Source organism: Callionymus lyra, chromosome 8 (genome assembly GCF_982586985.1).
Source record: "Callionymus lyra chromosome 8, fCalLyr1.hap1.1, whole genome shotgun sequence".
Classification (NCBI taxonomy): Eukaryota; Metazoa; Chordata; class Actinopteri; order Syngnathiformes; family Callionymidae; genus Callionymus; species Callionymus lyra.
Genome location: NC_141825.1, coordinates 13,428,227 through 13,452,792, shown reverse-complemented (window position 1 = coordinate 13,452,792; position 24,566 = coordinate 13,428,227). Strand labels below are relative to the sequence as shown.

At 38.9% G+C, this 24,566-nt stretch overlaps 3 protein-coding genes across 4 annotated transcripts; 2 read left to right on the top strand and 1 right to left on the bottom strand.

The window, feature by feature from the left end:
- The first annotated feature begins 160 nt into the window (after positions 1-160).
- Positions 161-4,628, top strand: LOC148073717 (kelch domain-containing protein 10-like). Its single transcript, XM_087796595.1, has 10 exons — positions 161-367; positions 1,158-1,250; positions 1,356-1,577; positions 2,145-2,299; positions 2,374-2,522; positions 2,592-2,676; positions 2,745-2,811; positions 3,174-3,221; positions 3,300-3,439; positions 3,991-4,628. The coding sequence occupies exons 1-10, from the start codon at positions 286-288 to the stop codon at positions 4,198-4,200; spliced, it is 1,251 nt and encodes a 416-aa protein (XP_087652721.1). The 5' UTR covers positions 161-285; the 3' UTR covers positions 4,201-4,628.
- Positions 4,629-4,931: 303 nt separating this feature from the next.
- Positions 4,932-18,614, bottom strand: cax2 (cation/H+ exchanger protein 2). Of its 2 annotated transcripts, none has more exons than XM_087796594.1 (20): positions 18,512-18,614; positions 15,604-15,723; positions 15,430-15,536; positions 15,250-15,364; positions 15,060-15,176; positions 14,930-14,991; positions 12,695-12,844; positions 12,436-12,627; positions 12,250-12,349; positions 11,307-11,448; positions 11,062-11,245; positions 9,855-9,954; positions 8,699-8,820; positions 8,600-8,631; positions 7,721-7,833; positions 7,517-7,659; positions 7,363-7,457; positions 7,228-7,306; positions 7,046-7,154; positions 4,932-5,949 (listed from the first exon to the last, which is right to left on the bottom strand). In XM_087796594.1, exons 1-20 carry the CDS (start codon positions 18,582-18,584, stop codon positions 5,876-5,878), a joined length of 2,229 nt encoding a protein of 742 aa, XP_087652720.1. In that variant the 5' UTR covers positions 18,585-18,614; the 3' UTR covers positions 4,932-5,875. The 2 variants fall into 2 exon arrangements, with proteins under 2 accessions (XP_087652720.1, XP_087652719.1); XM_087796593.1 differs by having other exon boundaries at positions 4,933-5,949; positions 7,517-7,662.
- A 1,750-nt stretch (positions 18,615-20,364) lies between these two features.
- LOC148073715 (uncharacterized) lies at positions 20,365-23,388 on the top strand. The gene is made up of 10 exons (XM_087797766.1): positions 20,365-20,765; positions 20,881-21,586; positions 21,658-21,928; positions 22,021-22,205; positions 22,291-22,388; positions 22,447-22,607; positions 22,676-22,868; positions 22,931-23,075; positions 23,145-23,220; positions 23,279-23,388. Exons 1-10 carry the CDS (start codon positions 20,365-20,367, stop codon positions 23,386-23,388), a joined length of 2,346 nt encoding a protein of 781 aa, XP_087653892.1.
- Positions 23,389-24,566: the final 1,178 nt, after the last annotated feature.

Genomic DNA, 24,566 nt, shown 5'->3' with positions numbered 1-24,566 from the left:
GTCGCCAGTGGCTGATGCTGCAGCGTGTGAGTCGCAGTTCTTTTATAAACAAATCCATGTGGCTCCTGGCGATGACGTAGGGACGCCGCGGCCTTTGATTGGTTTAGCGCCGATCACGTGCGCGTGACGCCAGCGGCTGCAGCAGGTGTGGACAGTTGTGTCTCATGATGTTGTGATTGCGGAAGGTTTTGCCGCCGACGAGACCATTTGACGCTGAAGACCCGTGTTTACCTGTCGAGTCTCTGCGCCCAGAAGCCTCTCGCTGTCCGCGGTGAAAGAGCCAAGATGTCAGCCGAGTGGGACGGAACCTTCAACCAGCTCAATAAGTTCGAGAAACTGTCGTGGAGGCCACAGATCCCAGAGTCAGGTTTGTGAAGGGATTGCGCGCGGAGAATATAAAGCTCTTAAATCTGCACGTGTTTTATTAGCAGGTGCTTCAGAGAAGTCGAAAACGACAACATGTCCTGTTATTTCAGTCTCCACTCGCCTGTAGTTGCTGAGCTAAAGCTAGCAACCGTTGCTACGGAAGCCTTGCTAACGTTGCTATCAAAGAAATCATAGGACGTTTACTCCGCGAATGCACATGTACTTTATTTTTTTTTTATTAACAGTCAATGAAATTTTCGCCACGAAGTGCGTTGAAAAAAAAAAATCCTATAACCACTACAATAAATGTGATAATAAAAATTATATAAAGAGATTTAATACATTGACTGTTTGCTGCTAAGCTAACGTGTTTACCGTTATGATCGTCTGTGAATCACTCATAATTAACACTTGTATCTATGAAGGAATTGTGACCTAAAAATAGAAATAAATACACTGAAAAATATTCCACATTTTGCCTCTTATAAGGTAAGGTAAGGTAAAACTTTATTGATCTTGTGAAACATCTAGTAATATGATTGACCATGTAAAAATGGAACACAAACACACTCATTGTGAAATCTGGACTTTTATTCCCGTCATCTAGGACTATATAAACCTTAAGGTCACCAAAGGACAAACAAACTAGGTCATGTTATGTGATGTTTGTTATTTTAACAAATGCTTAGTGTTACAACCAGAATCAAAGAGGCATTTTTTTAATCCTTGTGACCCACCAACTGTGTGGTTTGTATGAGACTCTTAATTCTCTGTTTGTTTCTTTAACGCAGTCACTAAGAAGCGGACCCGGTGGCTACAGGCCAGACGACCGTTCTCTACTACGTCACCAAACCTTCGGATTCCCAACAGGTTTCTAAGAGAAGGTGTGGTTACAGTTGCACGTTAAGTCTCGCCACAAAGATTCAATGAAAGAAAAAGCCTTATTCTTGTCAGATACTCACACACTTCTTGTTCGGTCTCTGCGGCAGGACTCTGTGTCCCCCCCGCCCGAAGCGGACACCGCTGTGTTGCCGACAGCAACAACTTGTATCTGTTTGGTGGCTACAACCCAAACTATGAAGAAGCAGGAGGTTCCGAGAACGAGTTCTACCCTCTCTTCCGAGAGCTTTGGCGCTTTCATTTTGCCACCGGCACCTGGCAGAAGGTCCAGACTGAAGGTTACATGCCCACAGAGTTGGCCTCAATGTCAGGTGAGTGTCACGAGTCTGGTCAAGCTTGTTTACATGTCGTTTGCGGTAACTGTGGGCTGCTCATGCATGCATTTTTTTTGTTTTCACACACTACACTCGCTACTCGATTTACAATTTTTTTTATACCACAAAGTCTTATTTGATTTACCGTCTTACATTCACGTAGACTTCAGTTAGTCTTGGTAACTTAATAAAAAAAAACACGGTGGGTCAAGGATGACTCTTAAATATTACATTTCTGAATGACAATCGTGGGGTTTAATAATTTTTACATCTCTATTTACAAAAAAAAAAGCCTACACTTGTAGCTCGATCTTTTCCCAGGTTAACCACCATTGATTTCAGTCTAAATGTGCAAGGCATTCTGGGATACCATTTACTGCCAGGAGAGGTTCTTAAAAATCTTAAAAATGACGACAATACACTTGCTGCTCCACCTTTTAGAATCAGATTAGCACTAGGAATTTGCAGGAGCTTTAGGGCTATGATTGAGGGTTAAGGAGATAAATGGGATCAATCTATGAATAAAATGAGCCTAAAAGTAGGAACCATTTTCTTTTCTTCCAGCTGTTTTTCATGGCAGCAACCTTCTAGTCTTTGGTGGAACGGGAATTCCATTCGGTGAAAATAACGGTCATGACGTCCATGTCTGCAACGTCCAGTACAAACGTTGGAACCTGCTAAATTGCAGAGGGAAGAAGCCCAACAAGATTTACGGACAGGTAACCATGGAACGCATGCAGCTGTAAACAAGCAGATTATTTGACCAAAAAAAACCCAACATCTCCATTTCCAGGCGATGGTCATTATAAACGACTTCCTGTATGTGTTCGGAGGAACGACGGGTTATATTTACAGCACAGACCTGCACCGACTGGACCTGACCACGCGGGAATGGACCCATCTTAAACCTAACAACGCACCGACCGATCTACCTGAGGAGAGGTGAGTGATGGTGATGGTAATGGTGATGACAAGGTGAGTTGTTCAATTATTGAACCCGGTGCTTCACAGGTACCGACATGAGATTGCGCACGACGAACACAGAATATACATCCTAGGAGGCGGGACTTCTTGGACGTCGTACTCCCTCGACAAAGTGAGGATTTGGTATGAAATGTAAACATGGAAAGTCATGTACTTAAGTACTTTGCCTTCTCTTTAAAGATCCACGCCTACAACTTGGAAACGAATTACTGGGAAGAAATCATCACCAAACCTCATGAGAGAATAGGTTCGTCCTCTATTTTTAGTCTCTTAACTTCGACCGTTTGAAAAGAATGCTAATCCACTCGTTCAGATAATGGTTCCATAGTGTTGTAGGAGGGGCTGGAAGTTTATCCTCTACTTTTTCAGAGGGTCCAACTGAGGAAGTTTTGGCAGCTTGTGAAAAGGTTTTATTTCTTGCTTGGCATGAGATAAAGAAGCAGATCCAAGAAAGATTAGCTCCACATTAGCCTTGCATGAGGTTTCCTTGAAGAGGAAATTTTCTGGGAAAATTTGTGAGTCTCTAATGAAACCACGTCCAGTCTTTGGATTATTATTTTCGTTACTCTCCTACTGCAACTGTATCTTCTACGATCATTTCATTGACAGGATATCCTGCTGCACGTCGGTGCCATAGCTGTGTCCAGGTCAAACGTGGTAAGAAAGTCAAAAAAAAAAATGTGTCGTTCAAGTAAACTGGTATCGTTATTTATCTCCACCTGCTTCCATCTCCAGAGGTCTTCATTTGTGGCGGTTACAACGGAGAGCTGATCCTTCCGGATGTCTGGAAACTAAACTTGAAAACTTTCCAGTGGACCAAACTACCGGCCGTCATGCCAGAACCATCTTACTTCCACTGTGCCGCCGTCACTCCGGTGAGTAGGTTGACCTTTAGATTCGACGTTCAATCGTGTCTCAAACTTCCTCCTTTTTAAATGTTGTATGAGATGTATTTACCCATTTAAAACGTATTGAATCATGATGACTTTAACTGTAATGGGGTTTTTTTTATATAGTCTTCTATAAACAAAATAATTATAATATAAAGTAATTGATGTTAAAATAGGTAATATGCAGCAGCTACTATATAATTGACTCTGAATATAGAATTGGTAGTAAAAAATATATATAATTATGAATCATCTGAGATCAATCTGGACTAGAACATCATGTTCAAGAACTCAATCTACTTGTCTGGATCATGAATATTATTTATTTACATTTAATTTTTCGGCCTGCGTCAATGTAATGTTGCTTCTTTTAACATATTGTCATTTTATTTCATTTTCTGTCTTGTTGAAAACACTGGCAATTAGCAGAGTCTGATTATAATACTTATATATAATGTTTTTTTAGTAGTATAGCATTAAGTTGTATTTGATTTTGGAACTTTGATGCACTGATTCTAAACGTGCACTTCTGACAGGCCGGCTGCATGTACGTCCACGGGGGCGTGGTCAACATGTCCGGAAACAGAAGGACCAGTTCTCTGTACAAAGTGTGGCTGGTGGTGCCGAGCCTGCTGGAGCTCACCTGGGAGAGACTACTTAAATCATTCCCTCACTTGTCTCAGCTGTCCAACCTTCAGCTGCTCAGCCTGGGACTCACACACACGCTGATTCAACGACTCAAGTAGAGCCTTTTTTTATAAACCGCACTGACTCTCGAGACTTTGAAAAGACGAGGACGACTTCAAAAGAGAAAAAGGGATGTATTAACATGCACTGCTGGATACATGCGAACGGTGGGACTTGAACCTTTTTTGTTGCATCACTGTGATCCATCACCGGCATGCTTTAACTCTTTTATGCTGTATTTTTCCGGATTTTTAAAATGAGGTGTTTGTCAGTGAAGCAGTCAAATATCTTTATATTTTTAATACATATCAAGACACTTCGCCCAAACCCGTCTTTTTATTACCGACCGTTTGTTTTTAGTACTTGTTAGTTCTGCTCAAAGCAGTTTCAAGATTCAAACATTCCCAAAGTGAATATCTGTCTTGACACTATTGTTTATAAGTGCCTCTATTGTTTCCCTTATTAAATTTATTTTTTTCCATCTTTTAAAACTGTTTTTAAGGCTGTGTAATTATCCCAATACTGCAGCACTGAGAATGAAGAACAAGAATGGTGCTACTCAAATCATATTTTTGTTCTTGATATCCTTAATGGATCACATTATTTTTGCTGCCTTTGTTCTTTTTTTTTAAAATTTGATGTTAATAAAAGTTGATGTTCTGCATGTGAGTATGTCATGCATGCACGTAGACTTTGGAAAGAAAAGCTGAATGTTTTCCAAGTTACTGTGATGCTTTGTATCAATAAAAACACAGGCAGCTGATTTTCTTTTTTCATAGCAAGAGAGAAAAACAGGGGAGTCACATTAGTGCATACAGTGCAGTTAGTAAGGTGATTTGTACAAAAAAAACATACGTAAATATCAAGTTAAAAAAGAATGAATACTTTACTTCTGAAATGCTGATGTTCTCTCACCGGAACAAGGTTGAATTCAAAGTCCAAAGTAAGGAATGACTTCCGGCCACAGGCGGAGGGTTTCGAGCATCAGGGAGACTTGATGGAGGCGTGAAAGATGGAGGACTCGGACCAGGGGAGTCCAAACTTGATTACATAAGAAGCGAAGACCAAACAGTGACATCATACCAAGAGTTATTTTATACAGAAGTTCTTAAGTATTAAGCATTTATATCTTCATCCCTGTTCAAAATTGAGAACTACTTCACTGAGAGACAGTATTTCGCATCAACACTTTGACGCTTCATCCTGTGGTGTTTTTCAGTTGACTCATGACTCGTGACATCAAACCTTTACAGTCTGATGTAGTGAAGAGCGAGGGAAGCTCGTAGGACATTATAGTTAACTGGTGAAACGCTGCCAAAGGAAGAAAGATGAGTCTTGATGCCAAACCTGGGGTGAATTAAAGAGATTAGTCCTCACAGATGGCCTTGTAATACCTCTGTATTCCTCTAGGGGAGCCAGAGGACGATAAAGCTAAAAGATATTCTTACTTATTCACACATTTAACAACTCTTAGTGTTACTGGCTCCTTACTTGAGAGCACCAAGAGTCTCTACATGTGTCTTTGTGACAGTTATCATGCTGAAGATAAACAGAAGATCTCTGCGAGTTCTGACATAAGAAAAGGCATTTCTGTCCTTTATTTGTTCTTTGAGCTCCGGTCATGTGACTTGAGGATTAGGCTGAAGGTCACAGGGGTCAGGGAGTGTGCGTACCCTCGCTTGTTAACCTGACGTCAACAAATAAGTGCAATATACTTGTGGCTTTTTGGCTGCATCAGCAGCCGGTGGGTGAGGGAGCGTAGAAGTAGAGAGCCAGCAGGATGAAATAAACCACCACCAGCGCCGTGCCTGCACACACAAGAAGACACATGACACGTCATCTCTGGGTCACATGACCGCCACATGTGGCCCTGTGACTGTTATTTTGGGGCCCTCATGACATCAGAAAGAATTCTGAACTTGTTTATAAAGAATCACTATTAGCTAAATTGTGATACAAAATGTAAAAGCTTACTATAAATCTACTAAACAAATGTGATAATTAATAAGTTATATTATTTTTCCATCATACTACCATTTCCTTGACACTTGTTTTTGCCTTTTCCCATATTGTGTCACTACTTTCTTTGACAGATATTTTGAGTGTAATTCAGCTGCCTGTTCCATTAAGTTAATTTAAATTATTATTATGATAATTATTTATTCTTGTTGGTATAGTGAAAATTAATAATGATTATCTATAATAATTGTATGATTTTCTTGCCTATGATGATTGAGAAGTGACAGCACAAGTAGAAATAAAAGGGTATATAAAGGCCGATAATTTACATAATTATAAATTTTATAAATAAAAATGAATGAATAAAAATAATATATAGATAAATGTGTGAATACATATATAAATATCAAATAAATAAATGACTGAATTGATTTTTGGACAGTGCTATTTCTGTTTATATACATTAATATTTTGTGTATTCTGTTGATCCAACATTTATTCATTCATTATTTCCTTACTTTTTCCACTTTTTTTCTTTTAAAAAGAAACATTTTACTGGCAATTGAGTAGGCCGGTCGTACAACAGTCTAAAGCAGTTGAAGTCAAACTAGAAAAACACTCACATGATGCTGACGTACAGCCATATAGTCATTTTTATCTTTAGTTCTTACTCATTATTATTGCCCTTCCTCTATTTGATCAATATCATTTGGCATTTTAACATTTGAAATATCTTTGACAGAAACTACTTTAAGGCATAAGAATTCTGGATCTTACAAAACAATGCACACAAAAGCAAGAAAAGTTTCCCAATGATATTTCCAATCATTCGTTTCTTATACATGATCAACATGTCAAAACAATTTCACTGAAATGTAATGTTCGGATTTACACTTATTTTACTGACACAGGCAACGAGGTTTATTTATCTATTCTTGAAATTACCTTGAAAATAATCCGACTTCCCATCCATGAATATATAGTTGACGAGGATGACACTGAAGATGCTTGCCCAAAGGTGCAAGTCACTAAACAGGAGCACGAATCCAACATCCTGAGGGTAAAAAAAAGCAGGGTTGACATCGGTGGACGTTATTAAGAAAAGGGTCAAGGAAAGCGATTCTCACGTAAAAGGCGTTGAATAAGACCAGGATTGGAATCTGCAGCATACACACTTGGACCGCGATGCAGCTTCCCACCTGCAGGCTGAGAGACAGACAAGGATTTAGACTTCAGATCCAGCTGTGGCGTCGCTCGTGTACCTGAGACTGATGTTGTTCTGCAGAGCGAACTGGATGCCGTTTACGATCTCTGGGATCTCAGGAGCCATAGCCAGCACCGTGACCCCGATGAAATACTGCCAACAGAGGAGTGATGAGAACAAAAAGACAGAAGTCCAGATGGAGGTTTGCGGACCTGGGAGATGTTGGGCTGGTTCAGGACCGGCTGGATGTGCTCGGTGATGAGGTCCGCACATGCTGAGGTCAGCACAGTGGTCCCAAGAAGGATGACTAAAGACCTCCACCTTGACCAGTGGACCACGGCCCCATGGTCGCCCCCTGCTGGAAACAGATTTTCACGCTAAGATCGTACAAAGTTTGAGAATAAACGTCTTCTCACCGTCTCCGTCTTCAACGTGCACGTCGTAAATATGTGAATGAGTCTTCAGAGTGAAGATGAGTCCGATGAGGTAGGCGACCGGCAGGAGGGCGGACACAGTGTACACCAGAGGCCTGCACACAGGTAGTACTTCATTCAATTTCAGGTGAATAATGTGTCTTTTTCATAACTTTCCCATGAACTGAAGTTGGGTTTTCTGAATTTATTTCATGTTATTTGATAAAAGAAAACATTCAATAAAATGTTTTAACTGTAATATAATATAATATTTTATTTTAAAACTCTGGAGAAGGAGAGATTTGAAAAATGAAAAAGAATGAAAAAAAACCCAGGGAAACACAAGACTAACACTGCAACAAACTAATGAAATATGAAGATTTTATTTCAAAAGATAACTTTAACAGAAGTTAATAACAAAGGATGTTAAATTAAATCATAATAAATAAATACATTTATTAATGTACACATTAATAAATAAACACCTGAATTAATGTAAAAATGTCGAAATGATACAAAGACATCTGATCTTGTCTTTATTAATAAATTTAATTAATTAAATTGGCTTTTTATTAATTTACAATGTTTCTACTTTTCGTCTTTTATTTATTTTGAAATTTCCCTGGCAGTTTTCAAACTGAGTTGGCCGATGAAAATTTATAAATAAATGTATGTAATGAAAATAAATTGACATATAGATAAAAGTTAAAAAGTATAAATAAATGTATATATAGACAGAAAAAGCACCGTTCATCAACCAAAATAAAATGAGTAATTTATTTATTGTTTACATTACATTATTTTTACGCAATTATTTATAATTGTTGCATTTATTGTCCTCCATACTTAACAGGCGGAAAATAATAAAAAAGTTGTTCTCACTCGACATGGTTGCGGAACAGTGTGCCGTTGCTCTGTCAAGTTTGAAGAAGAAAAAGAAAATCAGAAACCGTCAACAGCTGAGAGATAAAAACTACCCACCAGATCGTAATGACAGTTGTCGCAGACAAACGAGGGACTGACGCTTCTGTCAGTGGAGTTGTGGCACGAATCACACACCAGGTTCCCGTAGGCTTTGGAGAACAACGTGGGGGCAAACACACCTTCAACGTGCAAGGAAATAGAGAACCATCAGCAAAGTCAAGTCCCAGGTGTATAATCAGAGTAAAATCTAATTCAAAAGTGAAAAATAAAGTAACTATATAGAGCTCCATGTTTCTTCAGGGCAGCCTATTTGCCTGACTTTTGAGAAATGTTGTTCACGCAGCCACTGCTCTCAACATTTGAGCAGTGATTCAAGTTTTAACTTTTATAAGTCATTAATAACATTTCACTTCCTCAGGTGTTGTTTTTATAGAGCAGACGCCTTCATTTAACCACCATATTAGTGACAAGACCCCCCTCTATTTAAGATTTAAGAGAGAATGAACACCATGTTTTCCTATCATGAATATGTCTCCATTCCATATTAGAAATAATTTTGATTTAAAAAAAATAAATAGAAAATGTATTTATTTTTCCTTCTAATCCTTAACCTTTAAAGACATGTTATGGCTGTGGGTTACATTTCACTTCACAGCAGGTGAACTGTTAGCCACTAGTTCAGCTAGCAAGTAAAACATTCATTTTAAAATATCCTTCAATGGCTGTTTAAAAAAACAAAAACAAACTTAATATGAAAGTTCGGTGATTTAAATAGTTGCTTATAATAATTGATAAGAATGAACCACAGTTTGGAGAATGTAAATCTCAATGAATCATTTCATTAAAGAAGCAGATAATCGTGTGTATGTCACTAAAATGTCATACATTGTAAACTTTTTCAGTGTTATTTAAAAGATTTGTTAAATTAAATAACACTATTTGTATATCTTAGTTACCAGGGAGAGCAATCTTCAAAGTCAAAGAAATGAAACTTGTCCTCATGTCCTCACACCCATATTTATGTCGTTGATTTTTCTAAAATGCATTTATTGACTCATCATTCATTAAATGCTGACTGTATGTACCTTCTCTAGACTAGACTCAAGCGAGAGCACTTCAAGTGGTCCTGCTGACTGAGCACGACAACTGTTGCCAGCTGCTGCTCCTCCACACCCCATCATGTCTGACACAGCTGCTGTCAGCACTTCCTCACCTCCTACTGAGATGAAGAGCAGCGAGGAGCTCACTCCTGTGCAGCGACTGCTGAATCGCTGCTCGCTGTGTCTCAAGCCTCCGATCACCATGCAGACGCCCTGACGAGAAGCACGTTTACACGTTAGTTTTTTAGCAAAATGACGTTAATTAGTCATTATTTTGACCTGAAAACACAAAGAAAAATGAGTGAAATTGATTCTTCTTGGATGGAGCTTCTCAGGGACAAGAAATAAACTGGAAAATCAATTTATTAAAGTCATATGAGGAGAGATTTGGAGACAAAAAATGTTGGAGGTGGAGTTTAGTGAGAGCAGAAGATGTCATAGATGTGGCGAGGACATGAAGTTCCCGGTGAAGGATTCATCTGTAGTAGCTGTTGTCGGGAAAACAAGGGAGAGAATAGTAATTATAGACAAGAGGCGGATGAAGAGGAACATAGAAGAAAGGGAGGGAAAGGAGAACAATGGCTCCCTGACTACATCTCTGGCATTATGTCGAAATTATACAAAACACTTGTATCACTAGTTTATATAACTTTGTTTTATAATCTTTTTTTTGAAGACCTTTTTCGTCTTTTCTTCCATTTATTTGTCCTTACTTATGGGGTTTTTTAATTACAAAAAGTGCTTTTATATGACGTCTTAAAATGTTTATTAAATGGCAACTTATTTTATAGCATACTATCCCTCTTTTTTAATTTGTCGATTTAATTTTCCATTTTAAAATATGAAATGTGTAATTTTTCCTTTTGAATCTTTAAATAAAATAATTAAAATAAAATAAAATAAATATAAAATAAAAATTAAATTAAATATCATATTAAGAATAAAGATTATTTAAGAAAGTACCATTATTAATTCATCTTTTGAGGTTTTGGGGTGACACACAGTATATAATGTGGCCACTGGGGAATTTAACTGTATATCCTCTACTTCTTAGTCTGCAGTAATCACTTTCAAGTACAGAGACAGTGATGGCAGATAAAGGCCACATGAGAGGAATTGAAATACATGAAACATTCAAGAGAACATTTGAAAAAAGCCCCAAAAACTAACAAAACAAAGAAGATCAATTGAAATTATTGTTTGAAACATGAAAACATTAGGAAGCATTAGGGTTAGAAATAACTTTTTAATCTCAAAAGACGACTTGTTGGAGATGAAAGAATATAAATACTTAAGAAGCTTGTATGAAGAACCGCTCACCGGGATAAAGAGGATGCAGCCTAGTAGCGTTCCGGTCAGCGCTGCCTTCACCACCTCCTGCAGACACTGGTTTGCTGCCCGGTGACCTTTGAGCAAGGCCGTGATGTAGAAAGTCAACTCAGTGATGGAGCCGAAGGTGGCGTTGACCACCGCGCCCACGGCAAAGTTACTCTGCGCTGAAATGCTGTAGAAGGAGAACGAAGATCCCGTGAGCGCCGGAGCATCACGGGTCACGAGGACCTCACCTGGCGATGCCCATGCCGATGTAGTAGGACAGAGGGATGATGGAACCCAGAGCTATCGCAAACTTGACTTGGGGGCTCGCGTAACGGTTGTCAGTGTCCGTGTAGCCCATCACCAGAGCGACGATCACCAGAGGAAGCAGGTCTGAGATGGTCAAGGATATTAGCAGCTCTTGATTTACGTGAAAAACAAGTAGTATTGAGCACAAAAAATGCTGATGATTGAACTCGACCAGAGGTACATTCTTGTCTGGACTGAGGGGTCTGTAACTTATAAGCTGTGGTTGTCAGCTTCTTATTGTTTGAATTGAATAAAATATTTCTTAGCGTGAAATTATCTTATAAAAAAAACACCATCATGAGATCACGATACATTCATTCATTAATTTTCTTTATTACTTAATCCCATATGGGGATCCTATCCCAGTTTCTTTGGGCGAGAGGCAGGGGACACCCTGGACAGGACGCCAGTTTGTCGCAGCGCACAAAAAGACACATCCATTCCCACACACACTCATACCTACGGACTATTCCCCCAAGTTCCCAAATAACCTCTGTATGTTTTTGGACTATGGGAGGAAACCGGAGTGCCCAGAGTAAACCCACGCATCACAAGTGCCCAGAGTAAACCCAAGCAACACAAGTGCCCGGAGTAAACTCACTCAACACAAGTGCCCGGAGTAAACTCACTCAACACAAGTGCCCGGAGTAAACCCACGCAACACAAGTGCCCAGAGTAAACCCAAGCAACACAAGTGCCCGGAGTAAACTCACTCAACACAAGTGCCAGGAGTAAACTCACTCAACACAAGTGCCCAGAGTAAACCCACTCAACTCAAGTGCTCGGAGTAAACTCATGCAAGACAGGGGACACGTACAAACTCCACACAGTACTACTCCACCATGTGCCCAGATCACAATACACATACATATATTTGAAGGATACTGACGGCAAAAACGTTGATGCCGTCCACAGTGTACTTGTAGTAGTACCAGTTCACGGCGTTGTAGCAGCACAGCAGCGCTCGGTTGTCGTGGCTTCGTTTCTTAAATCCAAATCATAAAAAAAACTGGTCATTAAATTCAATCAATGAAAAGTCAAAGGCAGTGAATCCGATGATTTTTTTCTTGCCATTTTTTCACGGCAGTTGGAGACGTACACGTCCTCGGGACGCAGGAAGAGAACGACCCAGACAGTGCGAGCGTTCATTTTGGCCACAGGGATGGTGAAGATCAGGATCCAGGCCAGGAAGCAGACCAGGGAGTGGACGATGAGCAGCGGAGGGAATCCCAGGAGCAGCCACACGTAGGTGGAGAAGCGACACTGACCCAAGAAGAATCAAACTTTTACTCCATTTCTCAAGGTGACACTCAAATGAACAGGGTTCTACCCAGTACGATGAACGATGTGGTTGTGCCAACGTTTCAGTGATGGGCAGATGAGTCGGTGGAGGCAGCAGAATAGACGTATGATCCTCCTCCTCCTCGAAACACTCACAGGCCGGCGTCTGCTCACAACATCTTTTTAGCGTTTTCCCGATCTGTGGCAATAAATATTGTCTATTATTTCTCAAGCAGTTCAACACATCTTGGTCAAGTTTGGATCAAAGCAGCAATAATATCATTATGTCAACATCGTTTAGAATTCTTCCTTAAATCACACCTTCATGTGTTCAAACTCTTTGTTCTTGTTGTATCACTTTTTAAAATATGTCCTCGACTAGGAAATACATCCTTCAACGCTATAACATATGATTTTCTGTTAAATAAATTGTAATAATACTTTTTTAATGTTCTTACATACAACATTTAATCTTTTTCCCTATTTTCTTCATATTACTTCAGTTGTTTTTCCATCATGTCTTTTCTATATTTTGGCCGAGGGCTCCTCACAACAGTCACAGTTGATAACGTGGCCCCTATAGAAATGTACTTACCCACCTCTGCATTTAAGATTAAGTGATATTTCAGAGTTTTCTTTCTGCCGCCACTCCCTAAAACAATGATTCCTACACAAAATGTTTTCTCATTATTTGCACGAGAGTCTATGTAGAGCAGACATGAGTGTGGCCTCTTGACCCCATGTATTAAAATAATACTATAAAACTGTCCATGTAGAAATGGTTCTGATGGCTTTTAATACTGTTCATAAAACCTGTTAAAGATCATGTTTAAAGACATTGGTTTCTCTTGTCTTTTCTTCCTCTTTTGTCCTTACATATAGGTAATTTTTATTTATTTTATGAAGTGCTTTTTCTATCATATTTAAATTTAAATTCATTTTTAATATGACTAGTAATAAAATATCTAATAAATAAATATATCCTAAATATTACACAAATTATTGTATGGCATAATAACCCTTTTTTATTTATTTGATGTATTTTAATTTTAAATTCAAAACATGTAAAATGCAAGTCTTTTTCTTTAGTTATCTTTAAATAAAATACTGTTAAAAAATGAAAAAATATATAAAATCAGATTAAGAAAAAGCATATATAACATAGTATTTAACGTAGCCCCTGAAGAAATGTAATTTACCTCCCATTACCTCCATTATGTATATCTTCTTCTGATAAAAAAAGACTAGAAATGAAAGACTAGAGCAGATGCATGTTCACTTTCTTTAAAAGACAAGTGCAGCTATGTTTTGAATTTAACTGAAATAAAATGACATCTCAAGTATATAAGTACACCTGTACTTAGAAGAGACTCTCCGTAATAGCTATTATTATTATTATAGCTAAGTTAAAGGCTATTAAGTTGTATTAGCGGTGAATGATGTAACAGAAAACCAGCGTCCAAACATCCAACGTACTCTAGATACTCGGTGTAAACCATCATAATTGATATTTAATACTCATAGAACATAGAGCAGGAAGTTGAGTGAAAACTCAATGTCTGTCTTGCTGCCCAAAATTATCTCCTCTTGCGGAAAAGGAAGTGTGGTAGACGAGTATCTATAGTCACAGCAATAATTCTACTTGTTCTGACGGCGCAAAAGATTAACCTTTGACCCATTTTCCTTTTATACACTTTTATAACATGGCACTTTTTTTTATTACAATCTCACTAAACTTGTTATAGTAGATGTTGCACTTCATATTTGAGATGTGTCTGAATGTATGTGTGTGTGGGGATGGTTTTATTTTGAATCATCCTGAATTGTCTATGATACTTTTAAGATGTAGGGAAGTGTACTCATCATAAACCTGAAAGTTTTAACTCGAATTTTGCACTCTTGTAAATTCTCTTTAAAGGGCAACTAATGTAAAAAAAAAAAACGTGTTTCAAATGTTGAATTCTTCCTCTTCAAGGTGCAGTAAGTCTCTCATCATGATGATGTTCTGAAGTTATTACTCTATATCTTTACTTACTTAATATGAAATCTCGGCGAACGAGAGGTTACGAGAGTAAAGTCCATTATGACGTTATAATGGGCTTCACTCCTCCTCCAGCAATATGTAATCATGCCCTGCCTTGTTTACACAATGAGTCCCTTGGAGGTGAAGTACAATAGAGGTTCACGATCAATTTAAGAGACACATAAGTTAAGCACATTAGTTGCCCTTAATCCTTTCTGCAACAAAATAAGAAGAAGGAAGTCATGGTTAACTTGAAGATACCTCATGGATGGATTTTCCAAACGGCCAAAGAAAGTAGCAGGACAACTTCCAGCAAAGCTTTCCTGAAATAATGAACGGAAAACTTGGTTAAATGTAAGCCTCAATTGTCGCGATCACTGTCCCTACTTACCATAACTATAACCAACAATGGAGATAAACATCAACGCGCTGACCAGCAGGTACATCACGGCGACCCACCAGCCGAAGAGAAGGACGTATGCCACATTACCACAGGTTATGGGATGGCCTGGAAAAAACCCCACAAAGAGACACATTACGATCAGATCATTATTGGTCATTATATATTTTTGAACAGTCACCTGGAGCAACGTCAGCTTTAATGATGTTCAGCTCAGAGTAGAGTTCCTTGACAACCTCAGAGCGAACTTCGAACGGACGCTCTGTGACGTGACTTTTCCATTTCCTGAAACCAAACTGACAAAGAGAACATCATAATTGATGATTGTTCATCAGGACACATCCTGACACCGGGATCTTACTCTGTAGTTGTTGACCAGTTTGTTGGCCTCCACTTGGTTCTCTGCTCGGAGGGTCCTGCTGCTGGGGAGCTCCTCCCAGCCCTCGTCGCACACATAACAACTCTGACCTACAATGATCGGCAACAACAAGTCACACTGAGGAAGCTTTTGACAAAGTCACGTCCGAGTACTTACAAGCAGATGTGCCTTTGGTAGCACATTTACAGTAAAAGGACGAGTAAGTGTGGACGTCTGCAGGATTGGGTTTCTGCTCATGGTTTGGGTCTGTGGGAAGATCTGGATCCACTGGATCATCTGGTCATGTAGACAAGAGATACATGTTTTATATTACTCATTCATTAATATTTAAACAAGACAACAGTCTTCTATCTTCTCACAGTGTTTCACTGCATCAGTGCATCTATCGCATTTTATTTTATTTAGATGCCGTATTTGGCAGTGGCGCACCAGAGGCTTTACACCATTACAGATTAACTTCCCTGCGTCGCCATAAAACAACATTTTAAAATGTGTCTGTTGTTACATTTTTCTACTTTAACAATCCACAGATAACATGGTGAAAAAAATTATTTATTACCCGAAAGAAGAATTTAACTTTGTTCATTTTAATGTACGGTGATTATTCTTTTAGAAACATAGTTCATTTCACAATGTTAAATAGACATAATTGAGGATCTGTATTAATGCAGCTCTTAGCGATTTGAAGTCGAGTGACGCCAATGGACTACAGTGGTAGTGTTTAGCCCGACAGGAGACCACATTTCCCATGAGCACTCGCTATACGTTGCAAAAGCTGCCATGTCCCAGTTTGCAGCAGTTGGACGAATTTTCTGTTTCCAGACTTCCATTTAACTTTGTTTTTGTACCGTAATTCCCCCCACAACCACATCCAGCGCGATATCTAACATGTTCACACCATCAAGAACTTTTACAGTGAAAATAAAAAATCACACAAAACACCTCAAGTCACGGTATACGAGTCGTTCAACTAGTTTTAAGTTGATGTGTCATCACAAGTTATTTTAGTACAAAATTATTAAGGTACCCAAAACTACCCAGAGCTGCTTTACAATTATTTTTAAGAAATACTGCTTCATAGATTAACTTTATTAGCTATATTTCCCTGTAAATCAACTCCAATTGAGTTTCCCCACCCCCCAAAAAATGACTCACGTTACATAATATTGAACAACCATCTCATCAGTTCATGGTTTGCTATGTGTTTTGTGGCTAAAGCAGAATCTCATGAGAACTTAACTGGAGAAAAGGGTGTGAGACCATGAAAACCCAGACAAATTGGGCCACAGAAAATGGATTTGTTGGGGTGTCTCTGAGTCAGTCTGCTCAGAGGGAGGATTATTCATTAGAACCAGGCATAGTCTATCGAATGAGAGAAGGTTATGGTCTCAAAATAAAACCAGAAAAAAGACTGAGTACTTGTTGATTTGAAAATAAGAAAACCTACGTTCGTCTTAACTTTAAAATACATGCTCCAAGAATACAATCTTCGACACGTTTCTTATACCTGAGTATATTCATGATGTTTAAGCCACGATGTAAAGTAATATATTTGTTCGTAGATTGTGACGAATCATCAAAAGCAGGCTCTGTTAGGCCAAGACGCATGACAACAATTAAAATGCCGCAAAAATGTCAATGACTCTCACGATCACAAACCGTGTGAAGAAAACCGCAATCACAAGGCGACGGATCGACGACTTCTCTTTTTGCATTTTTCTAACATTAACCAAAATGTCTAGTTTTATTTCCTCTTTCTACGACCACGGCTTTTTCGAAGTTGCAACTTATTCAGATCATTGACACAAACCATATGATGAAATTCAACATGGCTGCCATATGTCCAGGTTCGTTTGTAAATCACTACGACAACAACATAAACATTTGCAAAGAACATTAATCATGTTTATACACTTTAAAATATAAACCTATAGAATAATATATACACTGATGTTTGCACGAGTGAACAGACATAGCTGCCATTATTTTAAAGAGAAGAACAACATGATACTTTACCTTTGCAGCAAAACAAAAAAAAGATATATGTACATTAAGCCATTGGTACAAACTGTGTCGATGACTGGGCCGTTTTGCCCCAGTGACAAAGGTTCAGGTGAGGATGGAAGATTTGCTAGCGACTCTTTAATTGTTGAGTGAATTCTGTGATTTAAATCGACGCCAAAACTGCCCGGTGAGAAAAGAGACCACTGGCTGCCTGGATTGATGATGTCACTTAGTATAGTATATAATATATAATAATATATATAATATAGTATTACACTTAATATTACTTACTTACTTACTTACTTAACAAATACTGTTCGGCATTCTTTCACGTCATTGCTTGATGACCCAGATTGTTGAAAATCACTATAATTATATTTATTTATTGCACTATTCAGATCTACATTTTAATAACATTGTCCAGCTTTTTTATTCTCTGAAATGATTTTTTTTTAAATAAAATACCATTATTTCTATTATAAATCAGGGCCGGGTCTAGGCAGGGGCAAGAGGGGGCCTGGCCCCCTCAAATAAATGTTGTGCCCCCTCAAACTTACATGTAAGTAAGTAAGTAACAGCACAATGCCCCCTCAAGATTTGTGGCTGCCCCCTCATACATGCCTGTCTAGACCCGGCCCTGTTATAAATGCTGAAGTGAATCTTTCAGTTTCAGGCTTCATTGACAGTTTAGAGAAGCAAACAAAATATGAGATTTAGAAAAGTTACATGTATACTAAAGAAACTAATAGTCAAATAATGTTTTTATGATTTCAGAAGCAGGAAAGTTGCGTTGTAATGTAGGTGTGTAACTTTCTTTAGGGGGGTGTGGACCACCCTGACTGTAATATTAGAAGAATATTACTACATTTTTGGAAGCATTCACATAACGTTTTAGAGATTGAATATCAAAGTGTTTGCTGTAGTTTTACAATATTATCCGCAGAACATGTTTCGCAGAGAACAACATATATACGTTTGTACAGTTTGTACACCTGTTCATGACATGCTAATGACACACTATTATCCACATTGAAGCGCCATTGGTTATAAGCTTTATTACCTCGAGTGTTCTCCTGTGTCTTTCTTCTCCTCCGGCTGAAGGAGTCTGGACTCTGGGGAGAAGACAGAGACATGGTCGCAGCAGGAAAAACTGCTTCTACGCGCCGCTGTCGCACTTGCTGAGCGGATTCGTATACGGTGACACCAGCCGAATGGGATTATGGGAACTGTAGTTTAGCATGGCGACGCTTCTTAAAGGGCGACTCATGTTTAAACCAAACTCTCCTGATTCACTCACATGTTTCAAACGTTAACGAATTCCTCTCCAACATGAAGTAAGTCTCTCATTATGACCATGTTTTGAACTTATTACTTTATAAAGTATAAAACATATTCAAATTAAAAGATGGTTTTGTCCGAACAGACACATACTAATAGTACAATAGAAGTCCAACATCTATTTAACTTAAAGCAACAAATTAGTTAAAAATAGAAACTAAGCTGAGTTTTGATTCTTCTGTTTGTTGACAGTAACCAAATCTCATGTTTAATTAAATTAATAAATAATTGTATTGCTATTTGATAAAGTGTTAAACTATTTAAGAGAGCAATAAACCATAACCATTTCCAAAATTCTATAGAAAAACAGCAAAGATGAATAGTAATTATTTTCTGCTTTGTCTTCGACGTTCACATTTGTCTGCATGATGGAGCAGTTTTAATATAGATAGTGGTATTTTTCGTGCATCCTATTTTTTCTTTCTGTTTAATTTTTTTTTACAATGTTCTATAGTTTGCTGTACTGTTTTTAATCCTACATTTTGTCTTGTAAACACAAAATGGTTTCCAACCCCGGTACAGGTAACGTTATCGGTCTTTGAGGCTTTTTTGTAAAAGTTTTTTTCATGAGTCATGTGACTTTTGACATGTCAAGACAGTTGTTTCAGTAATTTCGACTGAAATAAGTTAATATGAGGACTAGTGCAAATGAGGTTTTCAAAACCCTCTTTATCTAAAGGTTAGATTGTGAATAAAAGTGGTGCATTAAAGATTTAGTATGGACCAGCGCAATTGAAGATTAGAGGAAGACAAATCCTCAGATCCAGATGAAAATCCCGAAAACGATCATCTTATAATCATCTGTTCCTTGTACCTTCATCAACAGACGGACAGACCAGGATCACATAACCTCCCTGGTGTAGGTCTGTCTAACTTGATTAAATAACTGGTTGATATTTATGTTCCTGTTACAAAATAGATAGTTACAAATAACATTTTATCTCAGCCCAACAAATGTCAGTCTGATATTCTTAAGCAAGGTTTTTTTTAAAACAAATTAATTTATAGTTACCTTTATACAAGTTGTGTCTGAACCAGAAGAAACTTATATTATTATATAAAACATTCCAGCATGGAAACCTAGTATGACCCCTGAATACTGCCAGCAAATATTGGGATAAATAAAAAAAAAAAGATTAGATATCCTTAAAATATATAATAACATTTTCATTTAAGGTTTTTGACCATTTTTAACCCTAATTTAAGCACATTTTTGTTTCGTTGGAAGCTTTAAATAGAGAAAACAGAAACAGGTAAATAATCTAAACTTAAAGTAGAACTTCGTAGTTTGAAATAGTGTGAAAGAAAGTGAACTGAACATTACAAAATAGATAAACATTTGGCTGAGCCAGTAAGGTTACAAAGACCTTTGGGAAAATGGTTGAATGTCATTCGCTGAACTGACTCCCAGGGCCAAATTGTTTCATCAGAGGACATTGGTTGTGTGGCCTCTTTCTTTGTCTTTTCTTAGCACAAGAGGAGGAGTCTGTTAGGCTTAAAATCATATCGTATATATATTGAGCAGCACCTTTTATTTAGACTTGGGTTTCGTCTGGGTGAAGCGCCTGCGAAGCTATGGCAAAGGACGGGATTGCTATGATTCTTCTGGCACTAGTCCTGCTCGGGAGCCAATTTAGGGTGGATGCCTGGGAGCCTGGTGGTTTTTTCAAGCCACAGCAAGGGAAGATCTACCAGCTTGATGACTTTGGGGGAGCAGCTTCACAATATCCTTCCACGCAGCAGGGTCCTCAGTTTCCTCAAGAACCACAGGCCTCTTCTACCCAGCATCTCTCTGTGCAATATTACCCACAGCCGCAGCAAACGTCTCCTCAGCAGCCACTGGGTCAGCAACAGCAGCAACAACCGGCGCCCCAGCAACAGCAGTTTCATCAATCTCCTACCCAACAGCAGAAACCAACTCCTCTGCAACCACCTGTACAGAAATACTATCAACAGCAGCAACAACCGGCGCCCCAGCAACAACTTGTCCATCAATCATTTACACAGCAGCTACAAGTGACTCCTCCGCAACAGCAACAGCAGCAGCAACAAGCTCCTCAGCAATCACAATTCCATCAATTTTCCAAACAGCCACCAAAACCTGTGCCACAAGAACCAGAGGACCCGCCAAAGGTTCCTCAACAACAATCACAGCATCATCAATTTTATCAACAGCAACAGCAACAGCCACAAGCTCCTCAGCAATCGCAGTCCCATCAATTTTATCAACAGCAACAGCAACAGCAACAGCAACAAGCTCCTCAGCAATCGCAGTTCCATCAATTTTCCAAACAGCCACCAAAACAAGTGCCACAAGAACCAGAGGTCCCACCAAAGGTTCCTCAACAACAATCACAGCATCATCAATTTTATCAACAGCAACAGCAACAGCAACAGCAACAGCAACAGCAACAAGCTCCTCAGCAATCGCAGTTCCATCAATTTTCCAAACAGCCACCAAAACAAGTGCCACAAGAACCAGAGGTCCCACCAAAGGTTCCTCAACAACAATCACAGCATCATCAATTGTATCAACAGCAACAGCAACAGCAACAAGCTCCTCAGCAATCGCAGTTCCATCAATTTTCCAAACAGCCACCAAAACAAGTGCCACAAGAACCAGAGGTCCCACCAAAGGTTCCTCAACAACAATCACAGCATCATCAATTTTATCAACAGCAACAGCAACAAGCTCCTCAGCAATCACAGTCCCATCAATTTTCCCAACAGCAACATCAACAAGGCCCTCAAACGCCTCAAGTATTTTCACAATTGGTGTCAAAACTGGTATTTCAACGTCCTTCTACACCAGCATACTACTCCCCCCAAGTTTCCAAGTATGTACTTATACCGCGTGGATTTAATCAGGATACCAAACCACAACCTGGGACACAATCCCAAAACCCACAAAAACCCCAATATCCACAGAAACCCCAGCAACCCCAAGATCCACAACAACCTCAGCACCCACAGAAAGCTCAGTTCTCACAAACTAGCATCACAAAAAATCCCTCCCAGCAGAGTTGCGATGTTGAAGAAGGACAAAGAGTTCCATGTGGTGCTTCTGGAATCTCCGCGGCCAGTTGTGAAGCTATCAGTTGCTGCCATGATGGGCAATGGTGCTATTTTGGAAAAGCCGGTGAGTAACTGTCCCTTAAGATGTACTTCAATCACATTTTTGAGAGTGTGCATGATGGAACTAATTATCTTTGTCTAATTTTGTGCATCCAGTGACTGTGCAGTGCACCAAGGATGCCCAGTTCATTGTGGTCGTGGCCAGAGATTCCACTTTGCCCAACATTGACCTTGACTCCATCTCAATGCTGGGTGGAGGCCCCGGTTGCTCTCATGTTGCATCCAACTCTGCCTTTGCCGTCTACCAGTTCCCAATTACTTCCTGTGGAACTATTGTTACGGTAATCCTTTTTTTTCCCGCCAGATAAGTGTCAAGGACACACTTCCAGTCTCCACCTTCTAACAGGTTTCCTTTTACGTTCTTAGGAGGAGCCTGGATTAATAATCTATGAGAACAGAATGTTTTCATCCTTTGACGTTGCAGTCGGACCTCTTGGTTCCATTACCAGGGATAGCCACTACGAGTAAGTGTGATTTATTTTTTAGAATTAAACGATTTCTAACATGCTTTTTGCTCCTCAGTTTGCTGTTTCAGTGTCGGTACACGGGTGTGTCTATCGAAACACTGGTTGTAGAAGTCATCCCAATACTTGATCCACCTCCATCGGTCGCTGAGTTAGGGCCAATCCAGGTGGCATTGAGAATAGCTAACGGAGAGTGCAACGCTAAGGGTTGCAATGAAGGTGAGTTTCACGAGAATAAAAAAAGCGATAACCCGAGATCATTTCTAAGTATCCACTCGCTCACACAGCTGAAGCGGCCTATACCTCCTTCTACATGGATAGCGACTATCCTGTCACCAAAGTCTTGAGGGACCCTGTATATGTGGACGTGCAGCTCCTGGAAAAAACGGATCCCAACCTTGTATTGACCCTCGGCCGCTGCTGGACGACCATCGGTCAAAATCCACACACGTTGCCCCAGTGGGACATTCTGGTTGACGGGTAATTCAGTAGGATGAAGCACATCCACCTTTTGTCCTCCCTCTAAGACTGTATTCTCGCAGATGTCCCTTCACCAGCGACCGTTACCAGTCGTCTCTGATTCCTGTGTCTGCGCAAAGTGTGGCTTTCCCAAATCATCACAGGCGTTTTGTCTTTAAAATGTTTACCTTTGTGGACTCCCAAACGAATGAGCCTCTAAAGGCAGAGGTATTTGAGGGATTTATCATCAGAATACATTCAGCACGGGGTCTAAATCACTAAATTCACTGTGTTCAGGTTTACCTCCACTGCAGTACCGTCGTGTGCTCTCCTAGCGGTGGAAACTCCTGCCAGCCATCCTGCTCCAGAGCTAGTAAGGAATTCGCACACCATTTTTAGCATGTATTATTGTAATATTTTTCTGTTTGCAGAGCGTGATGTGAAGGTTGTTTCCGAACATGAGAGAGAAATGAGTCAACCCCAGTACATCTTCTCTGTTGGACCGGTGATCATGAACCCTGGCAGTGAACCAAAAGAGTAGTCTTTCATCTGGAATTAGTTTTCATTGATGTACATGTACTTGGATATGTACCCGTCATGAATCACATCTAAAGGATGCAATTTTAAGGAAAAACACACCCATTGGAAGATGCAAAATAAATAATACAAAATAATTCATAATGTAGTGCACATTTTCTTCTGAGACATAAAGTTGTGTCGGTTTGTATTTTGTTATTTATCGGTTTCATTGGCTTAAAATGACATTTCTTCAAACTAAGAAATGTGCACAATGATTACGATACTTCTCACGTTTATCATGATTGTTTAGTTAGGTCTGGATCTATTTCTCTTCTTAACACCTCATTCTTATGCTTACCTAAATGATATAGGGTCTGCAAAATAATGTCACCACCACCCCTCATAGAACAGGTGTCATAATGCATTGCAACAGTTTGTGTAGTTCTGGTCAAATCGGACGAGCAAAGATTGCCTAACCAAACTTTTTCTTAAGGTCAATATGTAACATCAGTATTGTAATGACCCAATAACAAAAGAAAAAGGTCACCAGAAGTTTTATATACCCCCTTTCTCATGAAACAATACTGTCTAACTATTATTTTAATTCATTTTTTAAGTTATGAGATAGAACTTTAGCATTTTAACTTCCAATATTAGTTGTTTTTTTGGGGTCACGCGTGCACAGCTATGAACTTATGTCAGATTTGAATCAATAGAAATCATAATTATCGATTCGATTTGCTGTTAAATATTTGATAAAGTGTGAAACACAAATAGAAAATCACATTTGTGATCCTGGTCTAGAAAAGCGCTCTACAAATATTACTTACTTACTTACAATCAGATTAAAGCTTAAATTACAACAAAATTATTGACAAAATGTAAGAACTAGTCCAGACTTGTTCACACCCGACCCTCATGAGTCACACGTGTTTTTGACATATAATGATATGTTTTTGTATTAAGTATTGTATTACCCTCTAAAAATAAGTTGCTTACATCTTTTGTTAAGAATGTATTCATTTTTTATTTTCCTCTTTGGGAACATGTCTTGCCTCTTAAATCATTTGACTTATACATATTTACATCTGTTGCAAACAACATCAGTGATGTGAAAGTCGTTTCAGAGGAAGGGTTTTTACGGATCAACATGAAGGTTTTTTGTATATTTTATCTGGTCACATCGTGCGACCACAACAT

Excerpts from the sequence above, each read along its gene's own strand:
- LOC148073715 (XM_087797766.1), top strand. The coding sequence starts at position 20,365 with ATGGCAAAGGACGGGATTGCTATGATTCTTCTGGCACTAGTCCTGCTC. Across the intron at positions 22,206-22,290 it reads CCTGTGGAACTATTGTTACG|GAGGAGCCTGGATTAATAAT; the intron begins GTAATCCTTTTT and ends TTACGTTCTTAG. Across the intron at positions 22,389-22,446 it reads ACCAGGGATAGCCACTACGA|TTTGCTGTTTCAGTGTCGGT; the intron begins GTAAGTGTGATT and ends TTTGCTCCTCAG.
- LOC148073717 (XM_087796595.1), top strand. The coding sequence starts at position 286 with ATGTCAGCCGAGTGGGACGGAACCTTCAACCAGCTCAATAAGTTCGAG. Across the intron at positions 2,300-2,373 it reads CCAACAAGATTTACGGACAG|GCGATGGTCATTATAAACGA; the intron begins GTAACCATGGAA and ends CTCCATTTCCAG. Across the intron at positions 2,523-2,591 it reads ACCGATCTACCTGAGGAGAG|GTACCGACATGAGATTGCGC; the intron begins GTGAGTGATGGT and ends GGTGCTTCACAG.
- cax2 (XM_087796593.1), bottom strand. The coding sequence starts at position 18,584 with ATGTCTCTGTCTTCTCCCCAGAGTCCAGACTCCTTCAGCCGGAGGAGA. Across the intron at positions 15,177-15,249 it reads TAAAGCTGACGTTGCTCCAG|GCCATCCCATAACCTGTGGT; the intron begins GTGACTGTTCAA and ends GGTTTTTTCCAG. Across the intron at positions 12,845-14,929 it reads TTGGAAAATCCATCCATGAG|ATCGGGAAAACGCTAAAAAG; the intron begins GTATCTTCAAGT and ends TTATTGCCACAG.